This window comes from Mesoplodon bidens (assembly GCF_964165515.1).
Source record: "Mesoplodon bidens genome assembly, chromosome: 12".
NCBI classification, from domain to species: domain Eukaryota; kingdom Metazoa; phylum Chordata; class Mammalia; order Artiodactyla; family Ziphiidae; genus Mesoplodon; species Mesoplodon bidens.
In genome coordinates, this window is record NC_138168.1 from 57,327,297 (window position 1) to 57,344,778 (window position 17,482).

Here is a 17,482-nt window from a genome sequence, read left to right on the forward strand (position 1 = left end):
TGCTATCCTGTTGCCTTGTGGGTTGCCGTACAAGGGATAGCCATCTCCACCTGCAGACGGACTGCGCCTGGGCCTGGGCGGGTAGCAGCATCATCGAGGTCCCTGTCGCTCAGGAAACCGTCCATTTGCTCCCCCGCTCCCCTTGCTGCGTGGCTGGCACAGTCCGTTTGGTGCCGAGAACCAGGCTCGGCACATAGCAAGCACTCAATGAAATGCTTTCACAGTCCTCAGTGCAAGCTGCCGTCCTCAAAAGGGGTCCGTCTGGGTGGGCTGCTGCGAACCTGCCAGGGATGCTTTCCTGTCCCTCGCACCCACCTGGGCAGCCTACTGCGGCCCCGCTGCACGGCCTGAACGGCGGACCGGGCCCCGGGGCTAGCCCCCTGTCCCAGGACAGCCTTGATGTCCCAGCCGGGAGCATGGGACACGGCTCCAGGCTCTGTCCCCTCTCCCCGTCCTGCAGTCTCCCCGTCCAGGCCTGCCTCATGTCACATCTTTTAATTGAAAATTGACTTTGTGTTTTTTTCCCATGGCCTTGAGTGTGGTCACTTGAAATGCTTGTAACCAACAGAAGCCATTGGTGTGGATAAGGCCGTGTGACCTCAGGTGAGGAATAAAAACTCAGGTCTGAGTGGCTCAGTCTTTGGTTGTGATTCACGTTGGCCTCACACGAGTGAATTTCAGAAGCAGCCCCTGGAGGAACACATCTACCACATCAACCATAAGGAACTGAAGCTTCTCTGTTTCTGGCTTTCATTAAAGAAAACCCGGTGTTTTCTATACTTGTTCCCTTGACCCACTTTTAAACATTTAAAGAAATTTTTTTTCTACAGTATTCACAGTTAACTGAAGTTTTCTTTTACTGATGTTTTCTAAACAACCTAAATTAACACAGAGGTTCGACAGTGTAACACAACTATGTCCTGGGTGACATGAAGGGACACCTTTCTACCACAGATAGTCCCAGGTATATGTCAGTTTTCAACTTGTCGGGATGTTGGGTAAGATCCTGCTGTAGGTGTTTTCTATTACCAAATGGAGTTCATGTTCTAGGGACACCCATCATGTCTTGAGGATCCTAGTTCCTCTTAAACTTTCTCCCTTTAATTACTTGTATCTTTTTCAAGGAAGTAGAAACTTAGAATTGTTTTATTGGGGAATATAAAGGTATAAACTCAGGCAGAACATTGATAGAATGAAAGCTAGCCTCTGGCTTAATGTAGTTCTTGAAGGGACTAGATGCAGTAACAAAAATGTAGTGATGGTGCCAGGACAGCTGATATATTGATGTGTGCTCATTGTTACTTCTCTGCTGCGTTATTTACTACTTATGTCTATGGCCACTGCGTTGGTTGTAAGTCTTGATCATTTTGTCTTCAACACTGCAAAAAGACAGATGCTCCCCTGACTGAATATCAGATTTAATTTGTAGGCATTTGAATAGTACATATGTAAGGTCATGAGAGCTAATTAAATTAGTCCACAAATATTGATATTTATGGAGAACCTTGTATTAAGAGTGTATAAAGGACCTCATAATCTGAAGGAGGAGAAAGATAATTGTGCAGTTAAAATATAGCATAAATGATAAATATCTTGAAGTCATCAAACTCTCTTTATTCTTCCCAATGCTTACCAAATAATCTTTTGCTGTTCATTTGGTTTCTCTAGTAGATTTTGTTCTGAGAAAGTAAAGAGCACAGAATTTCCCGAAAGAAATTTGGTCTTCTTGGCAAATCAATCTCCCAGAGATTTGTTAGTGGAAACTATCATCTAAGAGGCTGATTACCACAATGTGAAGTAGTGAAATAAAATATCTGGACTTAACAGACCACAGAATATGACATCTGTCAAAGATGCAGCCAACCTGGGGGATCCCAGCCTGAATGGCCAGCTGGTCTTTCACAATAATTGAAGCCGTGTCTTAATGCAAGGACATTTTCTATAGTTATCCCAGTAAAATGATGCCACAAAGCAGGCCGCTCCCATGGGCCTGGGCAGCGCCACTGTAGCCATAGGGGAGCAGGGCGTCTCCATCCCTCAAATTTCCACAGCTCTCAGTGCCTTCAGCAGCACCCTAAAGGCGTGGGTTGGGCATGAGCCCAGGGAAGCCTTGGGTAAATGGAGCCAGTTCAGACTGTCTGGGATCCTTTTTTTTTTTTTTTTTTCCTTTTTCTTTGCGGTACGCGGGCCTCTCACTGTTGTGGCCTCTCTCGTTGCGGAGCACAGGCTCCGGACGCGCAGGCTCAGCGGCCGTGGCTCACGGGCCTAGCCGCTCCGTGGCATGCGGGATCCTCCCCGACCGGGGCACGAACCCGTGTCCCCTGCATCGGCAGGCGGACTCTCAACCACTGCGCCACCAGGGATGCCCTGTCTGGGATTCTTATCCCTGACGGTAGGTAAGAGTCCTGATCAGACCTTAGTCACAGAAATGATCATTTAGGTCTATGTGCATCCCTGACTGATTTGAGCTCCTTGAAGATGGCCTGCCCTTCAGGGCTGTGCAGTACTTACTTAACTCTTGAGTGCCATGTACTTTTGGCTAACTTTAGTATCCTGTTGAATTTTGGTAACCTCATCAATACACAATGCACCTAAAATTTTTATATCAAAGGTATGTTTCCTCTTACAGTCAGAAGACAGTTACCTTGTACATATGGGTAAATGAGAAATGGAAGGAAATATTTCCATATATTTGTTTATCTCTATCTCTAATAGCATGTCACTTCCATCTTTAGCCAACATTAGGTTTTGGTCAGTCACAAATTTTTCTTTAGAGAGTAGAGTCTATTTTAACCAGCATCTGACTATGTGGATTATTACCTAAACAGCATATTAAAAAAAAGGGGGAAAGATGGAGTATAAGCATTTAATTTAGTCGTCTACAACCTCAGAAGCATCTTTAGATAAAATACTTAGTAAAAAGCATAAAGTCCTTATTCAACTGATTAGTACACTCTCAGGCTGAGCATTACAGAGATGATCTTTTTTAGCTACATTATTAAATGACACCGAAGCTTTAGAAAATAATGCTATTAAGTAGTGGTGACTCATGTGTTCTTCATATTTTAAGAAGGATAATAAAATTTTACAGGACAGTGCCTGAAATATTTTCTTCATAAACTTGTTTAACTATAATTATTGTAATATATAGTATTATGTGTATTAATGCAATTTATAAAATGCAAGTTGTAATGTAGCTTTTACTCCATATAATATTTAGTAGTAATATATAGAATAATGTATATCATAATATATAGAGTAATGTACATCGTAATACATAGAGAAAGCAAAAAAGCCATTTTAGATCAATTTAAGGCACACGACATGTTAACTTGTTATTCTAGTGTTGTTGGCAACTTGGTAGGATTCTTAGAAGAGAAACTGAGGAGGAAGGGGAGAGAGCCTTTCGAGAGAGATGGAGTGGTACAAAAACATAAGAATGAATAGAACATGAGTGAGGAACACTTCATATGACAGCCTGGTGGGTTTTGAGGCCTTGGCGGGAGAATCCTAGGCAGGCTAGTTGGAATTACCACTTGTAGCTAGCCATGGAAGGTTTTGAATGCTAGTGTAAGAAATTTCAAATTTATGCTAGAAACAATTCCACTCCATCCATGTAATGTTTTTGCAACTGGGTTTTAACATGATGAAGGTTATGTGTTCAAAATATTAATTTGAGTGTTGTGTAGATTGGGTGGTGGAGAAAGAGACTACAAGCAAGGAGGTAAAATTTAGCTAAGATTTAAATAATTTTGAGTGTGTAGTGACAAAAGCCCTAAATCACAGCAAGCAGTATGCACAGCAAGCAGTATTGTATCATAGCAATGAAAATTCAAAAGGATAGACAGATATGATAGATGATGAAAAGATATGGAAAGAGCATCAGGAAGACTTGGTAAGACATAGAAAACAAGCCTATGGTTACCAAAGGGGAAAGGGATTGGGGGAGGGATAAATTAGGAGTTTGAGATTAGCAGATACAAACTACTATATATAAAATAGATAAACCACAAGATCCTACTGTATTACACAGGGAACTATATTCAATATTCTATAATAAACCATAATGGAAAAGAATATGAAAAAATATATAGACATATATATGTATAATTGAATCACTTTACACAACATTGTAAATCAACAATACTTCAGTGTTTTTAAAAAAAAGAAGAGTTGGGGCTTCCCCAGTGGCTCAGTGGTTGAGAGTCCGCCTGCCGATGCAGGGGATACGGGTTCGTGCCCCGGTCCGGGGAGGATCCCACATGCCGCGGAACGGCTGGGCCCATGAGCCATGGCCGCTGAGCCTGTTCATCCGGAGCCTGTGCTCCGCAACAGGAGAGGCCACAACAGTGAGAGGCCCGCGTACCACAAAAAAAAAAAAAAAAAAAAAAAGAAGAAGAGTTGATAGCTTGATTTTCTATTCTAGGGGATTAACTCAACAAATATTAGTTGAGCAACTCCTATATGAGAGGGTTTGGGAGATGAAAGCCCACCATGGACTCTTCCCGGTGCTCAACAGTGGGAGACCCTGCATATATTAAAGCTACAGACTGCCATATGTGGCAGCTGGGGTTTATGTGTCAACCCCTATCTCAAAGGCTGGAGATAGGTTATCCCACTGGCGTGTCCTACATTAGGGTTCCAGCCTTGCTTTTAGGATGAGGGAGTGTAAAGCTCTCATTATATTGTTCTTAGCATTTGAGCCCTCTGCCAAAACTACAGGGCAACAAGGAAAAGCATTCAAAGCCCTGTCTGCTCTACATGTGATTCAACAATAGGCTAGATACGAGTTTCTGGTAAATGAATGAAAAGCAGTTCAAGAAGGGAGGTGCATAAGAAATAATATTTTGGGTTTTTGTGTGGAAGATTTAGTAAATGTGCAGAAGGAATTCTAATAAATAAATTTGTTTTATAGCTTTAATTTCTACCTTCCTCAAATTAACATGTATTAGCTTTTTGTGTGTGCACTCAGAGATAATCATAAATCCAACAATAATGGATTTTTCCCTTAGGGAATAAATGGAGATATTTTGAAGTTTTATGTTAAAAGAATGCCTGAAGCTATTTTTACCAAATATCATGAAGAAAATAAAATTAAGTAATAAATATTACAGTTGTAAATTTATTATTTAAAACATGGTGAATTTTCATTTAAGCTATTTTATTGAATTCTTTTTTTTATTAAGTCCTAGGATAATTTTGTATTCTTTTTGAAAATATGCACTTCCTTCGCTGGATTTATTTCTTAATTCCTGAATATGGTGCACGCACACAAACATGCAAGATTCTTTTGTTATTTAAAAGAAATTCTGGAACTTTTATATATTTGCCAACAATTCAGGGTATGGTCACTCATCTGAAATCACAGTTCATAATCATTTTACCTCATAGCTATCTGTACTGTTTCAGTCATGTGCATGAAGCCACAGCCTAACCCAGGGGAGTGCTTGACAGGATGCATTCAAGTATGTTGATGCCAATAGGTGATTTCATTTCAAGGTTGGAGGGGAGGCACTTTAATCCAAAGTTCACTCTTGATTTGTACTCAGCAGCATTTTGTTTACTATTCTTCAGGTGGTTGTAAGCCAGGTAAAGGCATAGGCTTAGGACTCAGACTAACCTAAGTTAGAACATAGCAACTTGTAACTGAGCCAGACTCTGAACCCAGGTCCCATGAGTGAAGGTCCCCATTAGCAAAGGCTGAGACTCGCCCACAGTGACTTCTCAGTTGGATCTGGTTCAGTTTGTTGTGTCATGCAGTCCCATATGTGGGACTTAAATGAGTCATCACTGGGTCATTGTAGGTATAGTGAAAGCAGGTGGATGGTAGCATTTGATGAGTATTTAAAGACCTACTTGCTTCCCGAGGATGTCACCTGGCCAATGCAGAAGCACAATTCCTGCAGTAGAGTCATTCCTGTGAATATTTGTTACTTTTATTAAGACAGGTCTATATATTTTGTTGCATGTACTAATGAAAGTAAAATGGGCATCTTGAAGTGCAAAATACTCCACAGCAGGTTTGCAAGATTTATTCACACTACATCTTGGTGCACATACTTGTGCTCCATACCTGATCTATACCTATACCTCTACTACCCTTGAGCTTTGGATAGTGGGGAAGAAAAAATTGCTTTAGTCCATTCCAATGCAATCATTTTTAGAGCCCCTTTAAATAATACTCAATTCCTTAGTAAAATTACCCTCTAGCTCAGAATTCTCCTTTTTCAGCTCCCCTTTTCCTTGTCCCAGCTAAGGGGATGTCTGGTATATGGAAGCAGGAAGGGCCCATGTAGTGCCCTGGCTTCTTCTCTGGCTTTTTGGGCCACTGGGACCATGAAGTCTTCCAATGCTGACGTTTTCTGCAGATATTACTTGTGGTCTTGTCTTCCTTACCTGAGTCTGGGCCCAGCAACCTTTCCAAGCTGATTCAGCTTCACTTTGGCTTTTGATGGCTGATTTCTCCACCCCCTCCACCCAGACCTCTGGCCAGGGCCAGTAACCTCCGCTCCTGCTGCAAGGGCACCAACCCTTTGCCAAGGCAGCAAGTTTCTCCCTAAGTGCTAAGGGGAGTTCTGGATCCCATGCGTGGTTAACTGACTGCAGAAGAGTGAAATGGGGAACTAAACACCAAGGGCCAAGATGCCCAACCACCCAGCACCTGTTGATAGGGATGTGGCTGTGCTCCAGGTTGGTGCAGGACAGCCTGAAAGATATTCTTCTCTGGAGCGACCACTGCCCTCCAAATCAGAGTGGGGCAGGCTTCCTATATCAGTCAGGGACCAGGAAAGAAGTAAATGGATGACATGCTCAAAGGGGTGCCTGATTCAAGAGTTTAATGAAGGGACTATTAGAAAGATAGGAAGAATTAAGGGAAACCAACAGGGGATGTTGAAGCTCCTCAGAGCAATAGCAGCAGGAAGTCAATACAATCCCTAGGCTGGAGGACAGGGCGGGGTTCTAGGAACTTGACAAGAGCTGAGCTGTAGAAGAAAACTACTGAACAGAAGCTGTGGTCTTCGGTGGTGGAAAAATAAAACTGCACAGTGCAGCCTGACAGGGAGAGAGGCAGTCCCTGCCCCTTTCTGTCCCGCAGGGTCCCGCTGGGGCTCTGATGGCCAATGCAGAAAGGAAGCAGAGGGTGAGCGAACCATGTTGATGTAATCCTTAGGCCAGTCTCCCAGGCACAGAGCAGAGTGGAAGAGGACAGACGGTGGGTCTGGAGAAGCAAACAGAACCTCCAGCAGGTTCCTCTATAAATCTTTCTGGGCCAAAACCCAAAGGGAAAGATTGGACATACACACCTCACAGCTCCTCTCCTTCTTTCTCCCTTCCCTCTTCCCGCCTGCTCCCGGGCACAGAGCAGGAGGCACATACATCCTTGGTAAATCCTCATGCACTGTGTACCTAACGGGAACTTCCTGGCCTGGATGTCCTGGCCTTGGCTTCTGATGTACAAAGAGGGAAATAAAGATGTGGAGAACATCCCCTCCTAAGAATATTGCCCATTTTACAAAACTGTTGTCTTCCTGGCAAATCCAATTTCAAATGCCAAAAATCTAAATATTAATCTTTGTGTTTCTTTTGCTCCTTTCTCTGCCTCAGGCAGATGGATGCCTTAGACCAGCTAGGAAAATACTATATCTTGGGGAGGCTAAAACACAAAAGAGAACATAGCACGTTAATACTTTTAAAAACTGTCACCCCCAGATTTCACTAATATGTTGCTGAGGTCTGTATGGAAATTTAAACATTTTCACATATCTTATCTGATTTAACATCACTTAATCTTAACAACAATCCTGTAAGGTATCCATTTTACAGATGAGATAATTGAGGTCAAGTGTCCTCTGCTGGTTAGTGGCAAGCCCACAGGTAGGCAGAATTCCAAGTGTCCCAACTCCTGTCGTAGTGCTCTTCTATGCCAGATAAAGGCGGCGTAGTCTGCACATTTGGAAAAGAGAAAAAATTCATAATGTATTGGTATCTGCTAAAAATTGTGCTTCTTGAACAGTTTGCCCACTAATTATTGCTTTTATTAAAAATATGTTTTAATCTTCTCTAATATCTTCTTCCATAGTAACTAGGTTATTTTATACTCATTTTACTGCCCTTCTCACGTTATCATCTGTCACTTGGTATCTCTTCCTATTTGCTTTTTTTTCTTTCTGATTTTTCTTTTACTGTTTCATCACTTTTTAAAATCGAACTCCTTTTTTCCCCTACTCCTTGACTCTGGAATTATCCTTTGACCTCATGAGTGATTGCTACTTCCCTAACCCAGTGAGTCAAAAAAATGATGGGGAACTGGCATTTATTTCAAAGATAAGAGTAAAAAGAAGGTAGCTGGTCTAATTAGACCTGACCTAACTAGCAGCTTCTGGGCTCCAGGCAGATTTCCTGAATGGCTGCTTTCTGGGAGAGAAACTTTGAGATTCATGATGTCTCTGAGGAGTGACATGTGTGACAGATCAGAGCTGAAGGCCAGTGCAGGAAATATCTCACTTTATAAGATTTATATACCTTCCCCCTGAAAAGTAGAAGCTACCTGCTGGATAAGGGGAGGTCTGTCCTTCCCTAAATTTGCTAGAAGTTTCCCAATTCACATATTAGCAATTAAAATGGATTTCGAATCTTCCTAGAATATAGGAAGATACTAAAGATGTTTGATGTCTTGAAAAGTCTAAGTGCCTGGAACTATTGTCTGTTCCCTGGTACATGCCCTCTCATACTGTCAAGAAAGGAGAAGATGGAGAATTTAGGTTCTGGCTAAGTTTGAGCAGTGTCTGCTAAGTTCCTGGGCCAGGCTGAGTTGGGGAGAAGACCAGAGTGTCTTACAGGTTCCTCCTATGGCTCTTCCCTAGCCCCCAGTACAGGCGGGCATCCTACCTTCTGGGCCCATCTCTTAAAACTGTGCTTGGGCTTCCCTGGTGGCGCAGTGGTTGAGAGTCCGCCTGCCGATGCAGGGGACACGGGTTCGTGCCCCGGTCTGGGAAGATCCCACATGCCACGGAGCAGCTGGGCCCGTGAGCCATGGCCGCTGAGCCTGCGCGTCCGAAGCCTGTGCTCCGCAACGGGAGAGGCCACAACAGTGAGAGGCCCGCGCACCGAAAAAAAAAAAAAAAAACAAACTGTGCTTGGACTTACTGCTGATTCCTGATTTAGACAGTTATCCTAGAACACTGGCTAAAAATATATTGTCCACATGTAAACATAAATATTTACCAGCAAAAATAAATGACAGTGTTTTAAACCTTTTAAATGACCTACTTAACATTCTTGTACCGAGAATCTAGAGATATTCTCCTAGGTTGCTGATGTTTGCATAAAACTGGCACCACCTTTCTGGGGGATAACTAGGCAGAAGGTTTAAAAATGTCCATGGCCTTTGCCTCTGTAACCCAGCGTGTAGGAAATCATCAAGATTTTGCCTGATGACTTGGCAACGAGATGTTCACTGCGGCTCCCCAATAAACAGGATAAATTATCAGTCATACATGAGACAAAATACTGTATGACCATAAAAATAAATAAAGGTAGATATGTGTTTTTAGACATGAAGGATATCATGTTATCCTATTGAAAAAGTAAATTCACAACAGTAAATACATATAAATATATACAAGAAAATGTAAACAAATGCATAGAAGAAATACCAGAAAGGATGGACAAAATGATCATTATTTCTGGGTAGTGTGATTAATAGTAATTTTAATGACTAATGGGTCATTTTATTTTATTATCTTTTACAATGAACAGGTATTACTCATGAAAAAGAAATACTTAGCATTGAAACTGGTCTCCCCCACTCCTCAGGGAAAACCATGGTCCTGAATTTTTTACCATAGCCTTGCTTGTCTTTTTACTTTTATTCCTAAACAGTATTTTATTTAGTTTTTGTGTTTGGGGACTTCATATAAGTGCAATTATACTTTATTATTCTTCTGCAACTTGTGTTTTTCACTCAGCATCTTGTTTCTGAGTTTCATCCATGTGGCGTGCAGGGCTGTAGTTGACTCATTTCACTAGGGTTGAGTTGTCTTGGTGTAAATGACCACGGTGTGCTTATATGTTCTCCTGTTGATAGGCTTTTGCTGATTTACAGTTTTTTGCTACCATGAAAGTTCTTATTAATGACCTCAGGTACTGATGTATGAGTGTCTTGGGTATATCCATAGGTGTGGAATGCTGGATTGTAGGGTGTGTGAATGTTCAACTTTACTAGATAATGATAAATTTTTTTCAAGTTATTTGTATCTATTTATATTTTTGCAAGCAGTGTATCAGAGTTTCCATCCTCTACATAGACATCAACTTTTATTAATATCATCAAACTTTTAACTTTTTGCTAATCCAGTGGGTATGAAATGTTTTAATTTGTATTTCCCAGAATATCAATGAGGTTGAGCATGTTATTCTGGATTTATTAACCACTTGTGATTTTTCCCTGTAATGAATCTGTTTGGGTTTTTTGGCCCATGTTTCTATTGGATTATTTCCATTGTTTATGTGGGTTGGTAGGAATTCCGTTTATTCTGGGAACTAATCTTGCTAGTTCTACATCTGGGAGATATCTTCTTCCATTAGTGGCTTGTCTTTTTATTTTCCTTACAGTTAGTGTTTTTGATGAAGAAACATTCTTATTTTTTGATTAAGAGTTGATTTACAATATTATATTAGTTTCAGATGTACAATATAGTGATTCAGTATTTTGATAGATTATACTGCATTGAAAGTTATTCTAAAGATATTGCCTATATTCCCTGTGCTGTACAATATATCCTTGTATCTCATTTATTTTATATAGTAGTTTGTCTCTTTTAATCCTCTACCCCTATCTTTTCCCTCCTCCATCCTTCTTCCCACTGGTAATGACTAGTTTGTTCTCTATATCTGTGAGCTGTTTCTGTTTTATTTGTTTTATTTTTTTATGTTCCACATATAAGTTATAACAAACAGTATTTGTCTTTCTCTGTCTGACTTATTTCACTAGGCATAATACCCTCTAGGTCCCTCCACATTTTTACAAGTAGCAGAATTTCATTCTTTTATATGATTAATGTTCCATTGCGTGCGTGTGTGTGTGTGTATATGTGTGTGTGTGTGTGTGTGTGTATATATATATATATATATATATATATATATATGCCGTGTCTTCTTCATTCATCTGTTGATGGACACTTAGGTTGCTTCCAGATCTTTGTTACTATAAATTATTCTTCTATGAATATTGGGGTGTATATATCTTTCAAGTCAATGTTTTTGTTTTCTTTGGGTAAACACCCAGAAGTGAAATTGATGGATCATATAGTAGTTCTATTTTTGGTTTTTTGAGGAACCTCCATACTATTTGCATAACGGCTGCACCAATTTGCATTACCACCAAGAGTGCACAAGTGTTCCCTTTTCTCCTCACCAGCATTTGTTATTTGTGGTCTTTTTGACAATAGCCATTCCGACAGGGGTGAAGTGATAACTCATTCTTAATCTTATCCACCCTTTCTTTCATGATTTGCCCTTTTTTCGTGTCTCAAGAAATCCCTTCCTACCCAGAGGTTCATAAATATAAAGTCCCATATTGTCTTCTAAAATATTTATAATTTAATCTCTATTAATGGTGTGAAGGTGTCCAATTTTATTTTTACTATATGGAAAACTATTTGTTCCAGGACAATTTATTAAAAGACCTCCCTTTTTCCAGAGATGTATAAATGCCAGCTCTGTCATAATTCATGTCATAAATAAAGCTTCTGTATATCTGTGCGCCTGTTTACAGAGGACATATGCGTTTGCGTTGTCCAGGCACTTCCCACCTCCCTCTGACATAGTCAGTGTGGCCACAATACTTCCTCACGGCTGCAGCTGCTCCAGGTTCCGTATCTGCATATTTCCACATCGGAGTGGAAAAAAGTTTTAATACTCTCATCTCGACGTTCTTTTGGACCACCTGGGAGGTTGTGAATTCTCAGGGGAAGCCCTTTTGCCCTGTCCATTTCATGCTGAGTGTCAAGGCAGGCAGTTTACCTTGCAGATGCCTGTGGGGAGTGAAGGTATTTACTTCCAGGTCGCCTTACTCTCAGGGTGTAGCCCTGTGGACAGGAGGATTTATGGAGGGGTCTCACCATAACCTTCTCTCCCTCCGTGGCCCTGGGCTTTGTCCTCTGCCCCCTGCATCCCATGGGACAGTAAAAACCGAGGCTGGGATTCACCTGAATGGTAAATGTAGAATTAATGAAGACTTGTTTTGTTTACATCACAACTTCCCACTTTCACTTAGTTTTTGGGATTCTTAGTATTCTTTACTTTCTTGGCAGCTCATGACACATTTAGAAGGATTTCTTTCTTCTGGAATTTTTAGTTATTTTTCAGTGGGAGGGTCAGTCAGGGTATCTAGTTCTTCAGACCATGGAAGTAGAATTTGGCTAACTTCATTTTTTAAATTGCGTTATGTTTTGCCAATCTTGCCTAAAGGTTTGTTGGAGACTGAACCACTGCAAGGAAGAGATGAAGACACAGTAGCCAGTGCTGACTTCCCTAGCATGCTCTCTGAGGAGGAAAAAGAAGAATTAAAGGCAGAACTAGTTCAGGTATGTTTAGTAATCTTCTTTTTGTTGCTATGTCTATCTCCAAATCCTGAGAATTATTGTTAGTTGATATAAGTTGCATATTAAAATTATGTTGTCTTTCATTTAATAAGATTTAATATGTGATATGTTATAAGATGATTCATTTTTCTCAAGTATTTTTGTAATGCTAATTGTCCATTATCCATTGGTGGCCATAGGAAAACAAACGGTTATGCTGCTTAAGCAACAATAATTAGTTGTAAATATGCACCTCTTACTCTTTTTAGTATCACAGTGCTATGGAGACAATAAATCACTTACAAACCTTATGGAATTCCTTCAAGACCTTGGTACAGGTGCAAGCTGCCTTTGAAGAGCAGTTGTTGTTTTAGGTCAGCAGCTTAGCTCAACAAATACTGTGAAAGGATTTATGTTTATAATGAAAAATTCATTCATAGAAGCAACTGAATTTATTAAGTTGATGTGCTCTTTTTCAGAAGAATAAAGCTCCGGCGGTAGAGAGGGAAGCTATGATGACTTTAGGCTTCATTAGCGCTTGTGTAGTTGCCGTGGGCATCTGGACCTAGAGATGAGGAGGGTGCCTGGCTTGTCATGAAGACAACTCTTTGTTTAAGCCATTTGTTTGTAGCGCCCACTACAAACACTTTGCTACCTCTTAAATACTTTGCTAGGGAGCGTTTACATTGTAGGAGGAAAGGGCAGGAGAAGGGAGCTTCTCAAGTAGAAGAAGCAGTAGGGCAAGAGGGAAAGAGGCCAGCATTCCTCCCCATTTGAATCCCTGGCTCAGAGGGTAGGAAGCTCCTGGTCCAGCTGGAATCAAGGCTTGTCTTCTTCCTCTGGCCTCTTCTACAGGCTGGAGACACAGCTTTAAATTAAGCTTCACCCCGCTGTGTCCACCCCAGACTCTTCAAGCTCTAAGGTTCTGATAGTGTGTGTTTATGACAGCTCATAATAATACTAAAGACATTTCAGGTACTTTCATAAGACACACCCTAGAATAACCTCATGATAAAATGAAAGAGCAACTTGTTCTTCTAGTACAGCAGACAGTGCCTCAGATCAAATAGCCTGGTTCTTTAGCTGGACCTGTCTGTGGCCACTGATCCAGAGCCACCTCATTTATTTCAGATTGGCCACACCTGCCAGAGTGCACAGACCAAAGTCAACCTAAACAGAGAATATCTGAGCTCCACGTTTTCTTAAGGCCTGGAATCCTGGATTATGACTTGTTCTTGTCAATTGTGTTGACAAAAGTTATATTCTGCAGACTGTCATCAGCTAACTGATTCTAAGATGAAATTTAACTCCTTCACTGTTATCATCCAAGTTTAAGTTCATACACAACCTCTGTAACAGACCAACTTTTATAAAATGACTTGATTTTTCTCAGTTCTGGGATTACTGGGATATATATGCACACACACACACACACACACATACATACATCTATGTTTTTTGTGTGCCTGCATGCTGTATTTTCTAAACTTCGAACAATGAGCAAGTATTATGTTTATAATCAAGAAACAGTAAGCCTTGGTTCTCAATGGATGCCCCCATGAATATAAAAAACCAGTGTTTTCACACATTCTTGTCTCATTTGGCCACATTAATGACCCTCCAGTGTGTCTCATTCCTAAGACTTTTTAAGCCTGACTTCTGAAAATAACACCAGACTCCTTGTTACTTTTTCACGTTACCAGGATTGATGTTTTCATCCTTTAGGATGCATTAGCCTCCATGCTTCCTGTCTCTTATTTCTGGATTCCTCAGGGATGGAGAAGCACCATGTCTTGCCAAAGGTAGCAGTGTAACCTCCAGGGGCACTGGGCACAGCTGTTTGCCTCAGGCCCAGCAAAAAGCAAAAGAGGGGATCTTTGCTGTTTCTCCTCTGCACATTTCCACTTCTTCTCCCTGCATCTAGGCCACCTCTGCTTTCTGCTCATTCTTCTCTTAAATCCACTTTCTCTGCCCTTTCACAGCGTACGTGTGCGCACACACACACACACACACACCACAAATTAGGTTCTTTCAGATCACACACGCATTCAGATTACCTTAAATGCTAGGTTTAATTGCATCAAGGACATCTCAGCAGTCCCACGGCTGGCCCTATGAAGAACTAAGACATCGTGCAGACAGCTCAGCTTCTCTGCCTCAATTCTCCACAGATATTCCTCTGGGGCCCCTGGTCAGAAGCAACCCCTCTCTGTTTGAGGGAAGATCCTACTGGGTCTGTTAGCCACTTGGGTAACAGGACACCTCACAGGTCAGCCTATTAGACTGCTTTTGAATCAGGCAGTCAGTTGTGGCCGTGATCCAAAGCAAGAGCTTTGTGTAGGAGGACTTCTTACGTCTGATTGCTTTGCCTAGAGGGGTCTTGGGGTGTGCCAGGCACCCACTCTCCTCTTCTGTACACTCCTCTCCCTCGTTTCCTCAGATTCTCCTACTGTTTGCTGGCTGTGCTGGATCCCCACCCCACTGCTTTACCCTGCAGTGTTTTGTGGTCTATATTCCCGTGAGGGCACCCTTAGACTTCAGGCGAGCCTGTAACCCCATTCAGCCACACAGCCAGCACATTGTTGTGCTTCCCAAGTGCTGGCAGAAGGAAGACCTGTCCTTGTGGGGAGAGACATAAAATAAGCCAGTATTGTCCAAGGGGCTACATCTTAGCCGAGATCTGCATCTTAAAAGAGGAATCTGTCGTTAACACAGTTCAGTCTCGAGTTTGTTATTATGTTTATGCAATATGTGTGTTTTTAAAAGTTCCTTCAACGCGGGGCCAATATCACTTCTGATCTGGTGCAGTAGTTTGTGCACAGAAGGTGCGCAATTAAGATTTATAATTAACTTGAATCATATCACCAAAAAACACTTAATATTTGTGAATACTGGAAGAAGAATTTTTTTTTTTACAAATCTTGTCAATATATAAAGAAATATTATTTTGTTTCAGATATTTGTTCTCATTAGTCTCATTACCAGCTGCTCCTAACATCTTTTCTGAGGTTTTTATGCATCTATTCTGTGGGTTATTTTTTCCTTTCTCCCTTTTTAGATAAACTTGCTCAATATTTCTGTGCTACTAATATCCCACTCTCACTTTCATTTCGCTAAGCTGCATTTGATGCTCACTATTCTATAATGCGGCTTGCCTTTTGAAAAGGATGAGGTGTTAGCGTTAGAACTGTAAATTTATGATTATATAACAATCAAGTACTGCCAATGTCCCCTAGGTAAAATGACTCAAGAAAAATGGGCATTAATAGGAGTAGGAAAAATACCAGTCAGCATTATCAAGTAGACAATGGCTGTTGCTCAGTGTGTTGTTCCCCAAGAAAAGCACACAGTGCCCTCAAGCCACCTGTCTCTTAGCCTTTCCAAAGAAGTGCCCTAAGCTCTTCCTTCTTCTCTCAGTTTTTTTCCTTCAAGACTTTCACTTTTTCTGGACTGAGCTAGTGAACAACTAAAGTCTTCACAACCAATACTGTCTTATTGTAACACCCCTCTGTGTTAATCAGGGTTCTGCAGAGAAGCAGAACCAATAGGATATATATATATGTATATAGAAAGAGATTTATTATAAGGAATTAGCTGTTGTGATTCTGGAGGCTGGCAAGTCTCAAGATCTACAGTCAGCAAGCTGGAGACTCAGGGGAGCTGATTGTGTAGCTCCAGTCTGAAGGCCTAGGAAGAGCCAATGTTACAATTTGAATCTGAAGGCAGGAAAAAACAAAAAAACAAACAACAACAACAACAACAAGACGAAACAGTGGCCCAGCTCAAAAGCAGACAGGCAGATAGAGTTTCCTTTTACTCAAGGGAGGGTCAGCCTTTTTGTTCTATATAGGTCTTCAACTGATTAGATGAGGCCCGCCCACCCACTTTGGGAGAGCAATCTGCTTTACTCAGTCTACCAATTCAAACGTTAATCTCATGCAGACTAACCCTCACAGACACACCCAGAATAATGTTTGACCAAATGTCTGGGCACCCCATGGCCTGTCACACCCTCCCAGATATTATTTGTGTTTTAATTTTAATTCTTCCATATTCTTAGCCAAGGCAGGAGTAACCAGGAGAAGTGGCAGGACTTGAAGCCGTGTGTACAAGAGACCAAATGCTCTTACTCCTAAACATCATACTGATACTTAATAGTTTATAAAAGTATTTCTTTTTCTGGATTTACATTAGATATTTTATGTAATGTAGCAGATTAAAAAGAAAAGTAAATTTTCAATCTTCTAATATAAATTTCATATTGAAGCTAACTCATTATTTAATTTATAATTTTTTTCATTTTTTATTGCAATAAATTGGCATAACATAAAATTAACTATTTTAAATCGAACCATTCAATGGCATTTAGAAACTTACAGTATTGTTAACTACCACCTCTGTCCAGCCCCAAAACATTTTAATTGTCCCAAAAGGGAACCCCATACCCACTAAGCAGTTGCTTCCCATTTCTCTTTCTTCTCTGCAGCCATCAGCCTGCATTCTGTCTCTATGGATTAAGCTAGGTATTTCATGTAAATGGAATCATACAATATGTGACCTTTTGTGGCTGGCTTTTTTTCACTTAGCCTAGTGTTTTTCAGGTTCACCTGTGTTGTAGCTTATATCAGTACTTCATTCATTTTTACCACTGAATAATATTCCATTTTATGTATATACTGCAATTTATTAATCCATTCGTCCTTTGATGAATATTTGGGTTGTTTTCACCTTTTGGCTATTGTGAGTAGTGCTGTTTTGAGCATGCATATACATGTATTTATTTGAGTGCCTGTTCTCAATTCTTTGGAGAACATGCCTAGGAGCAGGAGTGCTGTGTCATATGGTAATTCCATGTTTAACTTTTTGAGAAACTGAGAGACTGTTTTCCACAGTGGCTT

General features: G+C 40.8%; 1 protein-coding gene across 2 annotated transcripts in view; it reads left to right on the top strand.

Annotated features, from left to right (window-relative positions):
• The window catches only part of TPD52L1 (TPD52 like 1), a 95,306-nt gene that overhangs the window by 45,838 nt on the left and 31,986 nt on the right, over window positions 1-17,482 (top strand). For both annotated transcript variants that reach the window (XM_081250873.1, XM_081250872.1), the window contains exon 2: window positions 12,472-12,587. In XM_081250873.1, the coding sequence (XP_081106999.1) occupies window positions 12,472-12,587 (116 nt within the window). The remainder of the gene's footprint in view (window positions 1-12,471; window positions 12,588-17,482) is intronic.